Source organism: Notamacropus eugenii, chromosome 4, assembly GCF_028372415.1.
Source record: "Notamacropus eugenii isolate mMacEug1 chromosome 4, mMacEug1.pri_v2, whole genome shotgun sequence".
In the NCBI taxonomy this organism is placed as follows: domain Eukaryota; kingdom Metazoa; phylum Chordata; class Mammalia; order Diprotodontia; family Macropodidae; genus Notamacropus; species Notamacropus eugenii.
The window spans coordinates 305,230,102-305,245,818 of record NC_092875.1 but is presented as its reverse complement, the minus strand read 5'-3'; the positions used below and the strand labels follow the sequence as shown (position 1 = coordinate 305,245,818).

The following is a 15,717-nucleotide window of genomic DNA, read 5'->3' as shown; positions in this document are numbered from 1 at the left end:
GATTACCCCTTCCCCCAATCTACCCCTCCCTTACCTTATCCCTATTTTCTCTCTTTTCTTGTAGGGCAAGATTGATTTCTATACGCCATTACCTGTATTTCTTATTTCCCAGGTGCATGCAAAAATGATTCTCAACATTTGTTCCTAAAACTTTGAGTTCCAACTTCTCTCCCTTCCTCCCTCCCCACACATCCCCACTGTGAAGGCAAGCAATTGAATATAGGCTATACATGTGTAGTTATGCAAAAGACATCCATAATAGTCATGTTGTGAAAGACTAACTCTATTTCTCTCCATCCTATCCGGTCCCCCATTTATTCTATTCTCTCTTTTGATCATGTCCCTCCCCAAAAATGTTTATTTCTAGTTACTCCCTCCTCCCATTTGCCCTCCCTTCTATCATCCCCCCTCCACGCCACTTATCCCCTTCTCCCCTACTTTCCTGTAGTGTAAGATAGATTTTCATATCTAATTGAGTGTGCATGTTATTCCCTCCTTAAGCCAAATGTGATGAGAATAAGCTTCACTTTTTCCCTCTCACCTTCCCCCTTTTTCACTCCATTGAAAAAGCTTTTTCTTGCCTCTTTTATGAGAGATAATTTGCCCCATTTCATTTCTCCCTTTCTCCTCCCAATATATTCTTCTCTCGTCCCTTAATTTTATTTTTTTAGATATCATCCCTTCCTATTCAACTTACCCTGTGCCCTCTGTCTGTATGTATATAATTCCTCCAACTACCCAAATACTGAGAAAAATCTCAAGAGTTACAAATATTATCTTTCTGTGTAGGAATGTAAACAGTTCAACTTTAGTAAGTCCCTTATGATTTCTCTTTCCTGTGTACCTTTTCATGCTTCTCTTGATTCTTGTATTTTAAAGTCAGATTTTCTATTTAGCTCTGGTTTTTTCATCAAAAATGCTTGAAAGTCTTCTATTTCATTGAATGACCATGTTTTCCCCCTGAAGTATTATACTCAGTTTTTCTGGGTAGGTAATTCTTGGTTTTAATCCTAGTTCCTTTGAGTTCTGGAATATCATATTCTAACCCCTTTGATCCCTTAATGTAGAAGCTACTAGATCTTGTGTTATCCTGATTGTATTTCCACAATACTTGAATTGTTTCTTTTGACTGCTTACGGTATTTTCTCCTTGACTTGGGAACTCTAGAATCTGGCTACAATATTCCTGGGAGTTTTTCTTTTCGAATCTCTTTCAGGAGGTGATCAGTGGATTCTTTATTTTACCCTCTGCTTCTAGAATATGAGGGCAGTTTTCCTTGATAATTTCATGAAAGATGATGTCTAGGCTCTTTTCTTCATCATGGCTTTAAGTAGTCCCATAATTTTTAAATTGTCTCTCCTGGATCTATTTTCCAGGTCAGTTGTTTTTCCAATGAGGTATTTCACATTGTCTTCAATTTTTTCATTCTTTTGGTTTTGTTTTGTAATTTCTTGGTTTCTCATAAAGTCATTAACTTCCATCTGCTCCATTCTAATTTTGAAAGAACTATTTTCTTCAGTGAGCTTTTGAACCTCCTTTTCCATTTGGATAATTCTGCTTTTTAAAGCATTCTTCTCCTCATTAGCTTTTTTGACCTCTTGCCATTTGGGTTAGTCTATTTTTAAAGGTTAGTCTATTTTCTTCAGCATTTTTGGGATCTCCTTTAGCAGTTTGTTGACTTGCTTTTTGTGATTTTCTTGCATTGCTGTCATTTCTCTTCTCAATTATTCCTCCACCTCTCTAACCTGATTTTCAAAATCCTTTCTGAGCTCTTCCATGGCTTGAGACCATTGATTTTTTTTTTTTTGGAGGTTTTGGATGCAGAAACTTTGACTTTTATGTCTTCCTCTGATGGTATGCATTGTTCTTCCTCATCCGAAAGGATGGAAGAAAATAACTGTTCACCAAGAAAGTAACCTTCTATAGACTTATTTTTTTCTCCTTTTTTGGACATTTTCCCAGCCAGTTACTTGATTTTTGAGTCCTTTGTCAAGTGGAGGGTATACTCTAAGGACCTGTAAGTTCTCAGTTCTTCCAAGATGGCACATTCAAGAGAGAGGACTCCTCTCCTGGCCTACGCTCTAGTCTGGGAGCAACAACAAGCTTTTCTGCCCAGGATCTGCGAGTAGAATTCCCTCTCCACAACTGCCTCCAGCTCCACCAGCCAGTGCTCCTCCTCACCCCAGGACTAGCTCTCAGGGCTGAGATCCAGATCAGCAGCTCAATTCCCTCAGGGTCTTTAGGCTGAGGGCTCCAAAAAAGGCAGCAGCTGCTGCTGGTGCTGCTGCCTGGGGCCAGAGCTAGGGGAGCGCCCTGTTACTTTCTCACCCAGGTGAAGAAGCTTTCTCACTGACCTTGAAAGCTATCTTTGGTGTCTGTGGGTTGAGGAATCTAGGAACTGCAGCTGCTGCTGGGGATTCTGCCCCCTGAGGCCTGCTTCAGTCCTGTGCATGTCATGCCACACTGCATGGCCAAGGCTGGGCTGTGCTCCACTCTGAGCTCGGTGCGATAGTCCTTTCTTGTTGGCCTTCCAGGCTGTCTTGGGCTGGAAATCTCTTTCACTCTGTCGTTTTGTGGCTTCTGCTGCTCTGGAATTTGTTTAGAGTCATTTTTTACAGGTATTTTATGAACTTTGGGAGTAGAGCTAAGAGCAAGTTCATCCTTCTACTCTCCCATCTTGGCTCCACCCCCAAGCAAAATATTCTTACTCTTAACTTTTTACACGTAAGTTTGAATTCTCGGAAGATAGGACAGTTGTTCCGTTTTAGTGCTTGGATTTGTTTTAAAACTTTATCAGTTCCCCACATAATAAAGCAAGGTGGCATTTTCAACTCCATTGAATCCTTTGGCACAGCAGTGTTTGGAATGTGTTTGGAATCAGAGAATCTCAGCAATTGAAAGAAAGGTGACTATGAGATCATCAAGTTCAACCCACATTTGAAAAAAAATTATCCTCTCTCCAGCATACCTGACAAGTGGTCATCCAAGTTTTTACTGAAGACTTCCAGTGAAGATAAAGACTTGTCATTTATTTTACGCTTTAAGATTTGTGAAGCATTTTACTTATGTTATTTCCTGGCAGCCCATTAAATAGTTTTAGTTGTTAAGCAATTTTTCCTTATAGCAAGCCTAAATCTGCTTCTGCAACTTCTACTCATTACTACTAGTTCTATCATTTGGAGCAAAGCAGAACAAGTCCAATCTCTTTTCATTGAACAGATCTTTCAAACACTTGAAGATAACTATCCTGTCTTCATCTCTAATCTGAACATATTCTGACCTTCAAGTGATCTTTATCTGACATGACCTTGAGACCCTTCACCATCTTGGTCACTGTTCTTTGAACACTCCCCAATTTATCAGTATTCTAGGCAGCTAGGTGTCACAGTGGCTGGAGTGCTAGGCCTGGAGTAAGGAAGATTTTGCTTCAAATCCAACCTTAGACACTCACTAGCTGTGTGACATCAGGCAAGTCACTTAACCTCTGTTTGCTTCAGTTTCCTCAGAATAATAGTAATACCTACCTCCTAGGGCTGTGATGAGGATTAAATGAGGTAATATTTGTAAAGCATTTAGTATAGTTCCCGGCAAATAGTAAGCACTATCCAAATGCAGATTATTACTAGCTAGCTAGCTTTGTAAGATATGGCACTCAGAAATGGAATAGTACTTCGTATGTCCTCTGATGACAGAACACAGGAGGACTGTCTTATCATATCCCTCTTTCTGGGCACATGGTCTCTCACAATGCTGATTTAGAGCATACTTTTTAGAGTTGCTTTATCAGACTATTGACTTGTTTTGAGTTTGCAGCCTATTAAAACTTCAAATCTTGTTCATTTTTATGGCTACCTAACCACAGCTCCCCTATTATTGCTTATTTTTTTTTAAATTTAACTGTAAGACTTAAAAAAATTATCGCTATTTAAATTATCTTCTTAGATTTGACCCAGTGTTCTAATCCAGAGGCGGGGAACCTGCAGCCTTAAGGCCATATGTGGCCCTCTGGGTCCTCAAGTGCGGCGTTTTGACTAAATTCAAATTTGACTGAATCCAAAATTCATTCAAAGAGCTGCACTTTTGAGTCATTGTTTAAAATGTTAAAAAGCATAGAACCAACCACAGATCTCTAAGGCACTCTACTGGAGACCTCCTCATACGAGTCAGTAATAACTACTCTTTTCACTTGGCTGTTCAATCAGTTCCAAATAGGCCTAATTGTACTGTTGTCCAGCCTCTGTGTCTTATTCTTATTCAGAAAGATAGCTTAAGAGATGGTCAAATGCTTGGCTAAAATCTGGGTAAAATTACATTTCATGTTTTCCTCATCTAATAGTCTAGTAACCCTGTCAGAAATCTAAATGAGGTCATTCTGGTGTGACCTGTTGTTGATGTTAGTGACCTTTTCTAGATGGTCACTAACCATCCCACAGATACACAGCATTTGAGAATTTGGAAGGGGCTTCAGTAGCCCTCTAGTAGCAATATAACCAAAAACAATAGCTACTATACCATACTTGACAAGATATCTGTTCTCAAAACTGAGGGAGCTCTCCACTTCTTGAGGCAATCCATCCTACTTCCTGAACCATTCTCATCTGAGGAAAACTCCCCCGCTATCAAACCTAAATTTACTCCCTTTGCAACTTTACCTTTTGCTTCTGATTCTGTTCTTTGGGGCCAACTAGAATGAGTCTAATCCTTCCATATAACAATCCCTTAGATACTGAATTAGAGCTGCTGTTCCTTCCTTATGTATTCTCTTCTCCATACTGAACATCCCTAGTTGTTTAATCTGATCCTTCTATGACATGGACTCAAAGCCCTTCGACTTTCATGTTGCCTCCTGCTGGATTATCTCTGGATTGTTTTTCTTTAATTAGTACCCAGAAATATAAAGAGTATTCTAAATGAGGTCTCATGAGGGCTCAATATGGTTGTATTATCACCTTCCTGGTCCCAGGAATTGTTCTCTTAATGGTTTTTTGGTGAGTTTTTTTTTTTTTTTGGGGGGCTACCTTTTCACATGACTGATTTCCTGATGAGCCTTCAATCCAATAAATCCCCAGATCTTTTTCAGAACTGAATTCTAATCATGCTTTTTCTATCTTATACTTAGGGGTTTACTTTTTTGTTTCCAAGAATAAGACAATATTTTTTCCTATTGAACTTTATCTCATTAAAGTCAGGCCAATCCTGTAGCCTATCAGGATTTTTTTAGATTCAGACCCTCACTGTCTGGCATATTATCTATCTCCTTCTGTCATTGGTAGATTTTGTGGTTATGCTATCTATGCCTTTATTTAAGTCATTAATAAAATGTTAAACAATGCTAAACTTGCTAAATGCTAAGCTTGTTAAAACTAAGCACAGATACCCTATTAGAGATTCCTAACAGGTTGACATCGAACTATCAACAACTTTGAGTCTAACCATCCATCTACTTTTAAATCCACATTAGCGTCTTCAGATAAATCCTATTTTTCTTCCTCATTGCTTCCCTTTAAATCTTCAAAGTTCTTTTCTTCAGCATCTTTCATCCCTCCTGAGATGATTTCCCCTTTAGAATTTTAGTCTATTGGGTTCTACCTACCTTTCTTCTGAATCCTTTGAAATCTTCTTTTCCAATCAAAGGTATATTTTAGACTCTACCCTGATTTTCTCTCTATATCACAGATTCTAGGAGGGGAAAGGTCACTTCCCCCTAGGGTTCCCTTCATTTCCACCTTAGCAACAAGCTCCTCTCTGTTAGTGAGCATCATATTCAGAATAGAACTTTCCTTTGTTAATTCTTCAGTCTTTTGAATGATGAAATTATCATTAAAGTAAGTGAAGACTTTATTAGCTGCTCTGCTTTTTTAAGAGAGATGTCTTATTAATTGAAGGGGCCCATCACTCTCTGTGCTTAAGCTTATGCTTTGTTTCCCAGAGTCCTCTTCCATTTCTCTCTTTTGGTGGAAAATAAAATCAATTCTGTTTTTTCCTCAACTGACCTTCAACCAAATACTCTTTGTCATATTTCATCCCTTTAAGTCCTGAATTGCCAAGCATCTGTATACCCTCTTATTATACTATACTTTCCCTTCTTTTTGCCTATTCTGTTTCTTTTGACTAAGGCAGTAATTCTATTTAATAAACGTTTATTAAGCACCTATTATGTGCCAGGCACTGTGCTAAATGCTGGGGATACATGTAAGAAAAAGACAGACAGTCTCTTCCCCCAAGGAGCACTGTCTAATGAGGGAAAACAAAAGAAAGCTGAAGAGAGAGAGAGAGAAAAAACCAGAGGCTGCCAGTGTCAGGTTCCATGGAATTTTAACCAAGTAAAGCCAATGATGGAAAATGGAGAGTTACCTGGAGAGTTCTGAATCCTCTATAAAGGAAAACTTTGGGAGGAGTTTATTGCTTCATCCTCTTGCCCTTCAGTCAGAAGGGAGAGGCTACAGAGTTGAAAAGGTGTTGAGTATTAAAAATACTGTCAGTCTGCACGGTGAGATTTTAGATCAGAAGTTCTCGAACTTATTTGCCCAGTCTTCTCACTAGTTTAAAAAAATATATAGTTAATAAAAATGTTTTTATGTTAACATGTAAATTGGATTTGTTATTTATAAGCAAATTAATAAGTATTTTAAAATTTATCAATTTTAATTTCTAGCATGGTAAATATCTATAAATATACCTCATATTAACAAAAGCTCTTTGGGTCTTTAGTAATTTTTAGGAATATAAAGGGGTCATGAGACAAAAGTTTGGGAACTGCTAGAATCATAATCCAGTCTAGTATCAAAGTTCATCCATGCATTTTATACCATTAACATATGAAGTAAAATTTGCCTTCTTGTTTTAAGATCTCTAGTTCCTCTTATTTTTTCCTAAGTTTTGGGTATTTGTGCATAGACATTTGGGTATTTGATACTTTTAATAAATTTATAGAGTTTTGCCAAGAGTTCTGCCAAGAGTTCAAGGCAAGCATATAGTTTGCAGATTCCACTTACTTCCCCTGCTCCCCCCTTTTTTTTCAAAATGGTGATGACATTTGCCCTCCTCCCATCCTAAATCGCTCCAACCATGAGCTATCCTTATTTCTAAGATTTTTCCAAAATGAAACAAAGCCATATTTTGTTACTCTCTTTGCTATTTTATCTTTGATTCCTTTGTTTTTAGAGTATGCTACAATTCAGTCAAGGATGACTGATCCTGTGATACTGTGTTGCTTTTTAAAGTTTATGACTTTTTTTTTCTAATTATAAATCAAAGATTGTTGGTGTCTAAAGTACTGACATTTCTTATAATCCAAGATCATATTTATATTTTATTATATGCTTATATATTATATGTTTGCTGATGTTTCTCATGTATCAGTAAAATGAGCTAATTTCATGTTTGACAGATCTACAAGTATGTGGCAACTCACAATTTTGTTATATTCCTATTAGTGGGATTAAAAAAAAATTTTATTTCTTCCTAAAGCAATATGTTCTCACTGGTTAATATAAATATTAGTAATACTCTCAAAATATTCTCATTAGTTAATGTTAAACCATATTAAATAATTTAGTTAGGGTCAACACTTGTTTCATTATTTTTGTAGAATATATACATGGGATCAGAAAATGATACATTATTAATCTTTCTTGATATATTAACCTTAATTATTCCAAGGATGGATGGACAACAGATATTTCAGGTGGCACTCCATAAAGTGAATTGAGGACAGCAAGAACAGTCTTAAAGGATTTTTTTCTTTGTAAATTTTATTTAAAATATTGTATTTTAGGATAAGGGGTGTTGGTACAGCAGCAATAAATATGTGCCTTGTTGCAAGTGGAGGAGCAGATGCATATTATGAAATGGGCATTCACTGCTGGGATATGGCAGGAGCTGGTGTTATCGTTACTGAAGCTGGCGGAGTGCTTTTGGATATAACAGGTAAGTTATATAGTGTCCGAGAACCTTTAGCTTGTTTTCTGAGCCTCCTTCCCTAATTCACTTAATCTTTTTAAATGCTTCACTATTTTTTTGTTTTGTTTTGTTTTATGCTGGTTTCTTTTATGACTCAGTCCAAATCCCACTTTCTGTTAGAGGCCTTTCCAGGTCCATTCCCACTTTCTGCTTCTCATGTTAGTTTCTTTCCTTGAGGTTATGTCCATTTTACTTGTAAATATCCTTATGACCCTAATCTTTTGCTTGTTTTCTCTCATTAGAATGTGAACTCCTTGAGGGTGGGGACTATTTTTCCTTCTTTTTTTGTGTCCTAAGTACTTTATACTGTGCTTCACACATAGTAAGTGCTTAATAAATGCTTGTTGACTGATTGTCTGAGCTTTTACCTTGGGGACATCTAAAATTTTTCACAAAACCAATATAACAAAAAGTATGTGGGAGGCTAGTGATAGCTCTGAATTGATTCACTGATTTATGTCTGTGCTTCTGTGAATGAGTATCAGTAGCCCTGAGATTTTTGGTCAATTCCTTTGGAGTCATAGAGAGTTGTTATCTCCCATGTGAGTAGTTGCTGTGAAGAATTATGTTTTATCTGAATCTGGCAAACTGAATTCTTTCACCTACCTCCCCACTTCTCTTTCCTTTCTAATTTAAGATTTGCTTTGCATAAAAAAGAACTAGAACAATTGAAGTCAAATAACTGTTTTGAGGTAATAAATTGTGAATTAAAAAAGTAGTGATATAGGTCAAAGGTAGCTAAGATTTCAGGGAAAAGAGTCAGCAAGAGAATGAAAGGGTTGGAGGTAGAGAGATGTGGAAGTTTGACTGTCATATATGATTTCCTGGACATCTAGAAGATGAGACGGTTGTGTAAATCAGTTTTCCAGACGTTGATATGGGATGTTTACAGGGTTTGTTTGTATCAGGTAAAGTAAACCGGCCTTGGAATCCCATTTATCTAATGCTAACACTTAAGCACCATGAGAGTATAGGAGGATATACTTTTTAAGACTTTAGGAGGTCATGAAACACTCTAATTAATTGCACTGTATGTATCCTGATTTTATTTTGAGTCTTCCTGTACTGCATGTGATTCATTAACATGCTTGATTTTGATTTTAGGGGGACCTTTTGACTTGATGTCACGAAGAATAATTGCTGCAAGCAGCAGACCTTTGGCAGAAAGAATTGCCAAAGAAATCCAACTAATACCTCTTCAGCGAGATGATGAAGAATGATTGAGATGGTTTGAGTAGATGATTTAATTGCAAACTGCTTTTCCCCATGCCACATGCTGGGGATTGCAAATCACTCCAGTCCAGCTGCAAGTTGAACTTAGATGTGTAGTGCCTCTTTCAAAAGTGTAAGGTTGATTTTAAACTGTCCTTGATATCAAGATTATAAAAATTAGAATTTGCTTACTTAGCAAAGTACAGAAAAGCATTCTTTTAAATGGTTTTATTGGGAGGAAGGAATACGTAGAGGGGAGGAGGAAGAACTCCAAAAAAAATATGGGTCATAAAAAAAATTCGCTTTCCTATCAATTGAAATAGTCAAGAGGAAACTGTGGAGGAGCTTCTGGATATGCGGTCTTCAGATTATCTTATTAATGTGATATTTATATACTTATATGCCCTTAAGTTAAAAATAAACTTCTGTAGGATGAAAGTCTTAGGGTGGCAAAAGCCATGTTTTATTGAATTGTAAGATTGAAAAACTAACTTTTCCCTTGGATTATAATATGCAACATGGATCTTAAATCTTACTTTGAAGGCAACAATTCAAGAGTGAGAATAATTGCTGAAAGGCTTGAGTTGAGTTGACTTTTTTTGGCACCAAAGTTTAATTATTATTAAGGGAAATTTACTCAGTGACTAGATATTTATCATTCCATATAACCATATTCCATTTAGGGATTTTTCAAATTAATACAGTTTTTGTGACTATTTGATAATTGTGCCAGTCATAGGAGGATTTATTTTACACTCTTTGTTATCTGTCCCACTGGTAGGTTGCCAGGACAAGGCTATGTTTAAAGGATGCCAAAATAAGCAATGGAAAAATTAGAAAAAACCCTTTGGATCAAATATTTGAAGCCATTTTGATCTTCCAAAGAGTCTTTTATTCAGTTTGACATTTTGACTGATTCTAGTCATATTTGTTATTTTTGTAAACATTGCATTGCAAATAGAGTAGACTCATATTTGACCTCTCTGGTATCCTCTAAAAGTAGTTCTTCTGTTCCACTTCCAGCAGAATCTGTAGCTTCAACTTTCCTCCTCAGTCTTTGGCTTCTTTTTCCCCACCGATTAAAAGGAAAATTGCACTGACTAATAGATATTTTAAAAGGATTAATTTATTCAAGGCTATAATCTGAAGTGTGAATGGTACATAGGAACTTTGTGTTAGGCTAGTATGTTTCATATCTGGTGAAGTTAAAAATGTTTAAAGTGTTCAGGGTGGGAAGTTATATTCAGTTGTCTTATATGTTGGGTAGGTGATACTAAAATGTAAGTATTATAATTGTTGTACTTGTACCAGTTGACTGGTATAAGTACTTAAAGCATCATGTATTGTATTATTCCAAGATGGATTTGGTTTTTTAAAAAATTCAGTTTGTTTTAGTTATAAATATTATAAATGTGGAATAAATAAAAAATATTGGTATTTAAATTCAACAGTTCAATGACATTTATTAAGCATCTACTTTCTACAAGGCATTGTTAGATTGCTGGAACACAAAGAGAAAAGCCAAACAGTCCCTGTCCTAAAGAACATTATTAAAAGGTATATTCAGATTTTATGGGCCTTTTTTAATGAATAATGTAAATATTTTGAAGCTTGCAGTTAATGAAATTGAAACTACAATCTTTATCCTATAATACTTCTCTTTTTTGTAGTCCTGTTTCCTTCATTAAGCTATTAGCATACATATGTTCTGTTCACCATCCACTAGCCTGCCATTTTCTTTCAATTAAATATTTTTATGCTAATGAAATACCTTCTCCTTTGAATTAAAAGTTAAAAAGACTAAACAATTCAGCCATCAAATAGTGACATATATTCTTTGGAATAACAACTTTTTAAGTCACTGTTTGGTCATTGGAACTTTAGGAAAATCAGAGTAATGAATAAGACTTATCACAGATATTTAACAATGATATTTATGTATATTTGTATATAAATCTACAATACTCATAATGAAATCAGATTTTGTGATTTTTCATGATCTGCAACCACACAGGAAAATACTTGTATTTGAAGATTGGTTTTTGCATCCAGAAAGAACTTTTTAGAAGCAAATATAGTCCAGCCTACTCTCTTTTAGCTGTTTACTATGTGATGCCTAGTCTAGCTCATCCAGTTGCAATATCTGTCCCGCTTATATGTACTGGTGCATTAACTCCATTGAAAGTGAATCAAAGGGGAATGGAGAGATACATGGTGATAATCATTTAATATAAATTTTGGACTTTAATAAAGGCCAGGGCTTGAATTAATCAGAAGAAGAGCCTGGACCTAACAGTCTCTTTGTTCTCTGAAGTAAACTCAGAGAATACCTCTTCATGTGTCAACAAAGCCAGATGGGGCTGACTTAGCATTCCTTATGAGACCCTTAACCCTAGACATTGTCTTAAATAATGGGACCTTCCTTTTTCATCTTGTGGATATATGCTATGTTATGACATATTAGTGATAAAGAAAACACAGATGTTCTGAGTCATAATTTAAATCAACACCTTGTTCACCCTCTTATCTTATTGTATTTACAACCTATCCAATTAAGAAATTCCTTTCTTGTGTTACAATTAATCACTCATTGAGACCCGTAAATCACACAAACAACCTTGGATTGCCCTAAACAGATTTAAGAATGGTCATTCTTTTATTAGTCAGTCAGAAGTTTTCTGGCTCCACATGATCATGTTACCACTAGTTTTAAGGGGATAAACTGTATGCATTTAGCCTGTCTGCCTTTTTATTAATCAAACTTTCAGGTCAACAGTTATGGTGCCAGTGACATGAGGATTGGAACTGATGGATGGGATAGAACAGCTCCCCACCTCGCCAAAGCCAAAAATTTAGGCTCAGGATTCCTTTTTCCTGAAGTTGTGGGCCTTGACGGAGCCGGATAAGTCCTCCTATTCCCAGCTTCCAAAGGACTCCCACTAGTTTGGTTGAAGTCCGCAAATTCCCTTTAAGCTAACTCTGGGGATGGGGACCAAGTCGCATTAAATTGCTCTGTGTTACTTAGGTCTCCTTTGACGATCAATCTTAGGAAAATGAGTACAAGTATTGCTAGCACTAGTGTCAATCAAGTAAAGATAGCCCTAAATTATGTTGGCCACCATAGGGCTCTTTTGGACTGGTTACTTTATCTTGAAACAAAATTAAGTTTAAAGGTCAACAAAACATCTAGCCAGCAATGGGAATATTTTACCTTGAGTTTGCTGAAATGGCTGAGGGAGAACAAAAGGCAGAAGCCTCTTCCCTTTAAGGCACACAAATCTGCTTCAGCACCAGCCACATGCTGGCTAATTCCTCTCTTCTCCAAGGGCCCCAGTTTATCCTTCCCTTTCACTCCCTCTGCTTTATTCCTCATCTCTCTCCTTCCTCCCCCCTCCCTTAAAGGCTCTGATCTGGGGAGGATGACAGCACCTAGCCTTTATTTCCTCCCTCCTTGCATTCCCTTACCTGCCTTAGCCCTGAGGAGGACAACTTTGTTAAGCCTTTGCCTTTGCCTTCTCCTCCTCCTCCTCCCCACCCTCCTTGCTTTCCCTTAAAAGCTCTGGTCTTGAGGAGGACAGTTACAATCCACCTACAGACTAGAGGCCTGAACCTATTTCCATGGGGTCTATTTCTTTAAGATAGTTAGAAACTTAGGGGCACCATGGCTTCCCACCCCTCCAACAACCCGATCTAGGGGTGCTGTAAGCAAAGGTTGCAGGATCCACCCTAGTAAGGTCTTGAATTTTTGCAACCCGTCTTACTTGGAATAATAATAGCCAATTCATGATGGGGATTTCTAACAAGTTTCTAATTGCCCCACCTCTCTGTTGTTTATTCTGAGCTCTGCTTGTATTTGTCCTGTCGTTAATTGTTAATTTGTCTGTCAGTGTACATCTCTGTATCATGTGTGCTGTGAATAAGTCTGTATCTTGTAAGATGTAAAGAGAAAGCAACCAGAGATTTTTAAGGACTGCAGCTAGGGAAATAAAACAAACAAAACTTTAAGACTTTTCCTTGTTGTTCTGGTCTGGGCAACCTGGAATTACAATGGAAAGTTAGATCATCTTAGGTAAAATCATTTTAGCAGATTTGCATGTTGTGAGATTAATCATTAAAAAGTTTGGGAACTGATCATTTGAAATTACTGGGAAAGAACTCCTAAGATTGTGAGTAGTACCAGGAACTCACTTTGCTAAAACACTCCCTCCCAATCCTGATCACTTAGCATTCCTCTCTGAGTTAAGAGAGTATCTAAGGACAGGGATTTTTTTTTACAGCTACAAAGGTTCATGTTAACCCCTCTCATCCCAGATCTAATTATAGAGAGGAGAATGCGGACTGGCAGTGATTCTAACAGTCCTGTTCCCTCAGGCACCTTGTAGCCCACCCTTCTAGGTAAAACTTGGAAATGTCACCTAGGTCCTATACATTCTGCCTACCCTGTCCCAGCAGCTGCAAACCACCTCAGGCTTAGTAAATTCTGCAGCTGTGGGGGGAGGGAGAGGTGGATGGATCAGGCTTGTGGAGAGCATTTCCTAAGCTCTGCCTACAAGAATCATCACTGCTGGGACACCCCCTTCTCTGCTCTTGGTAAACTTCACTTCTCTGTTTCAGTTGCAGAAATGTATTTTATCTCTGTTTGACCTGTTTTCTGATTTGTAAAGGGAAAGATAGTAATGGTTGTTGTTATGGGATCAAAATGATATAATGACTGTAAAATGCTTAACATAATGACTGGCATATGTTACATACAATATTATTATCTCTCTCTAATGTAATTGTTAACTTTGAAGTGGTTTTTAATTACCAGAAGTGATAAGATGAATAATTTCTTTATGCGATGATCTGGAGACAAAGCAATTTTTAATCTGAATTTTGTTGAAACTGAAAGATGTTGGGAAGATTGTGTAAAACCAGTTATGTTACTTTATCAATCTTACTAACCTTATAATGTTTTGTAATTGCCATTTAGAAAACCAGGTATTTTTAAAAACTTTGCCTGTTAAAGAGGTTACAGCTAAAACAATTTGGATATCACTTATGAAAGTTGTAAGATTGTTGACCAAGTTATTTGGGATTACTGTTTTAATGCTGAAACCTTAAATTGTTAAGTGATCACTGTTTATGGAAAGGAGGGAACTGAGTGAAAACTTTATTTAGATTGGTTCTGCCCATTCAGAACAGTCCTCCTATATGTTGGCAGGCAGGGGCAGTAGTATCAGCCCCCTCCCTGGGGTCTGTGCTGATTTGCCTTATTTTGTAAAATTGATAAGACCCCTGGAAACGATCTGTGTGGGCAAGGTCATCAGTCCTAGGAAAGGAACTTGTTTGGTTTATGTAGTTCCTAAACAATAAATATGATTTGCTCAGAAGTTGTAATAAATAGAAAGGATTTTTAACAATTGGCTTTTACATCAGGACAAGTTTTAAATTTGAGAAGGAAAGATGTTAAATGGAATCCCTTATGCATGTGTGTCCTGGTAAATCTTGATTGCTTCTTGCAATGCCATGAAAATAGAAATAACTGTATCTGGCTCTACGCTGTGATTGGTGAGACTTGCTGTTTAAGGTAAAAGGCATTTGGGACCATAACTATTTTTGTTTTGAGTTTGAATTTGGGTATAGTTGTCTGCATTAATTTCACTCTTATCTGAATTCAAACAGAGTCAAGGATGTTTTATCCTGTCATATTTGGTATGTCACGTGTCCCTGCTTTTTTGTTTTTCCTTCTAAAGCAAATTTCTATGCTCAGTACTAAGTGACCAGCAAAACATGAGCCCTTTTGTGTAATCTTACTGGGAAATCAAATATTATTTTTATGTGAAATTAGAGCATGTGCAGAAATTTTTGTAAACTACTTGAGACCCACCTTAAGATGTTCCCATTGTTTAAAAGGATTTTAAAAGCAGTGTTTTTCTGTGATCAGTTTCTTACTGTTAGCAATGTGAGATTCTATCACAACACCGTTTTTACTAAAGCATTTTGTTACATCTAGAAGTTCTGCAATAACTAAGAATTCAATTTGTTATAATACTTTTGGAATTCATGTTGCTTAAGGACATTTTTATAACAACTCAGCTTTAATGAATTCCAGTTTTAAAAGTTTATTTTTGTTTTAAGGAGGAAGAAAGAAATATCTATCATTTTAAAAGTTTCCAACTAATTTTCTTCATAAAAGTTTAGTGAACATCAGAATAAATTTTAAACTTTTTAAAGAAAGAGAAATACTTTTAGAAGAAATGTTTTGAAAATCTTGTGTGATTCTTTGAAGGTCTAGTAAATTTTCATAATAATTTATTGTTAAATTAGGCTGTAAAGCAGAAGAGATCTTGCTATTCTGATCTGAATTTGTAATCATTCTGTGGCCTAAGCCAGAGATAAAATTTGCATTTGAACTTATTATATGTAAAAGATTTAATTCCTGAAGTATCTTATTTTTCCAGAGTGAGTATAATTAGGGAAGAATAACAAACTTGTGAAACAAAGACATAATTCCATCAAGCTGTAAGGTTAGCCACTAACCCCTTTGCTTTAAGCTGTAAT

At 36.5% G+C, this 15,717-nt stretch overlaps 1 protein-coding gene across 2 annotated transcripts in view; it reads left to right on the top strand.

The window, feature by feature from the left end:
* IMPA1 (inositol monophosphatase 1) overlaps nucleotides 1–10,617 on the top strand; it is a 49,303-nt gene extending 38,686 nt beyond the window's left edge. For both annotated transcript variants that reach the window (XM_072604973.1, XM_072604972.1), the window contains 2 exons: nucleotides 7,778–7,929; nucleotides 9,067–10,617. In XM_072604973.1, the coding sequence (XP_072461074.1) occupies nucleotides 7,778–7,929; nucleotides 9,067–9,182 (268 nt within the window). In that variant the 3' untranslated portion in view covers nucleotides 9,183–10,617. The remainder of the gene's footprint in view (nucleotides 1–7,777; nucleotides 7,930–9,066) is intronic.
* Nucleotides 10,618–15,717: the final 5,100 nt, after the last annotated feature.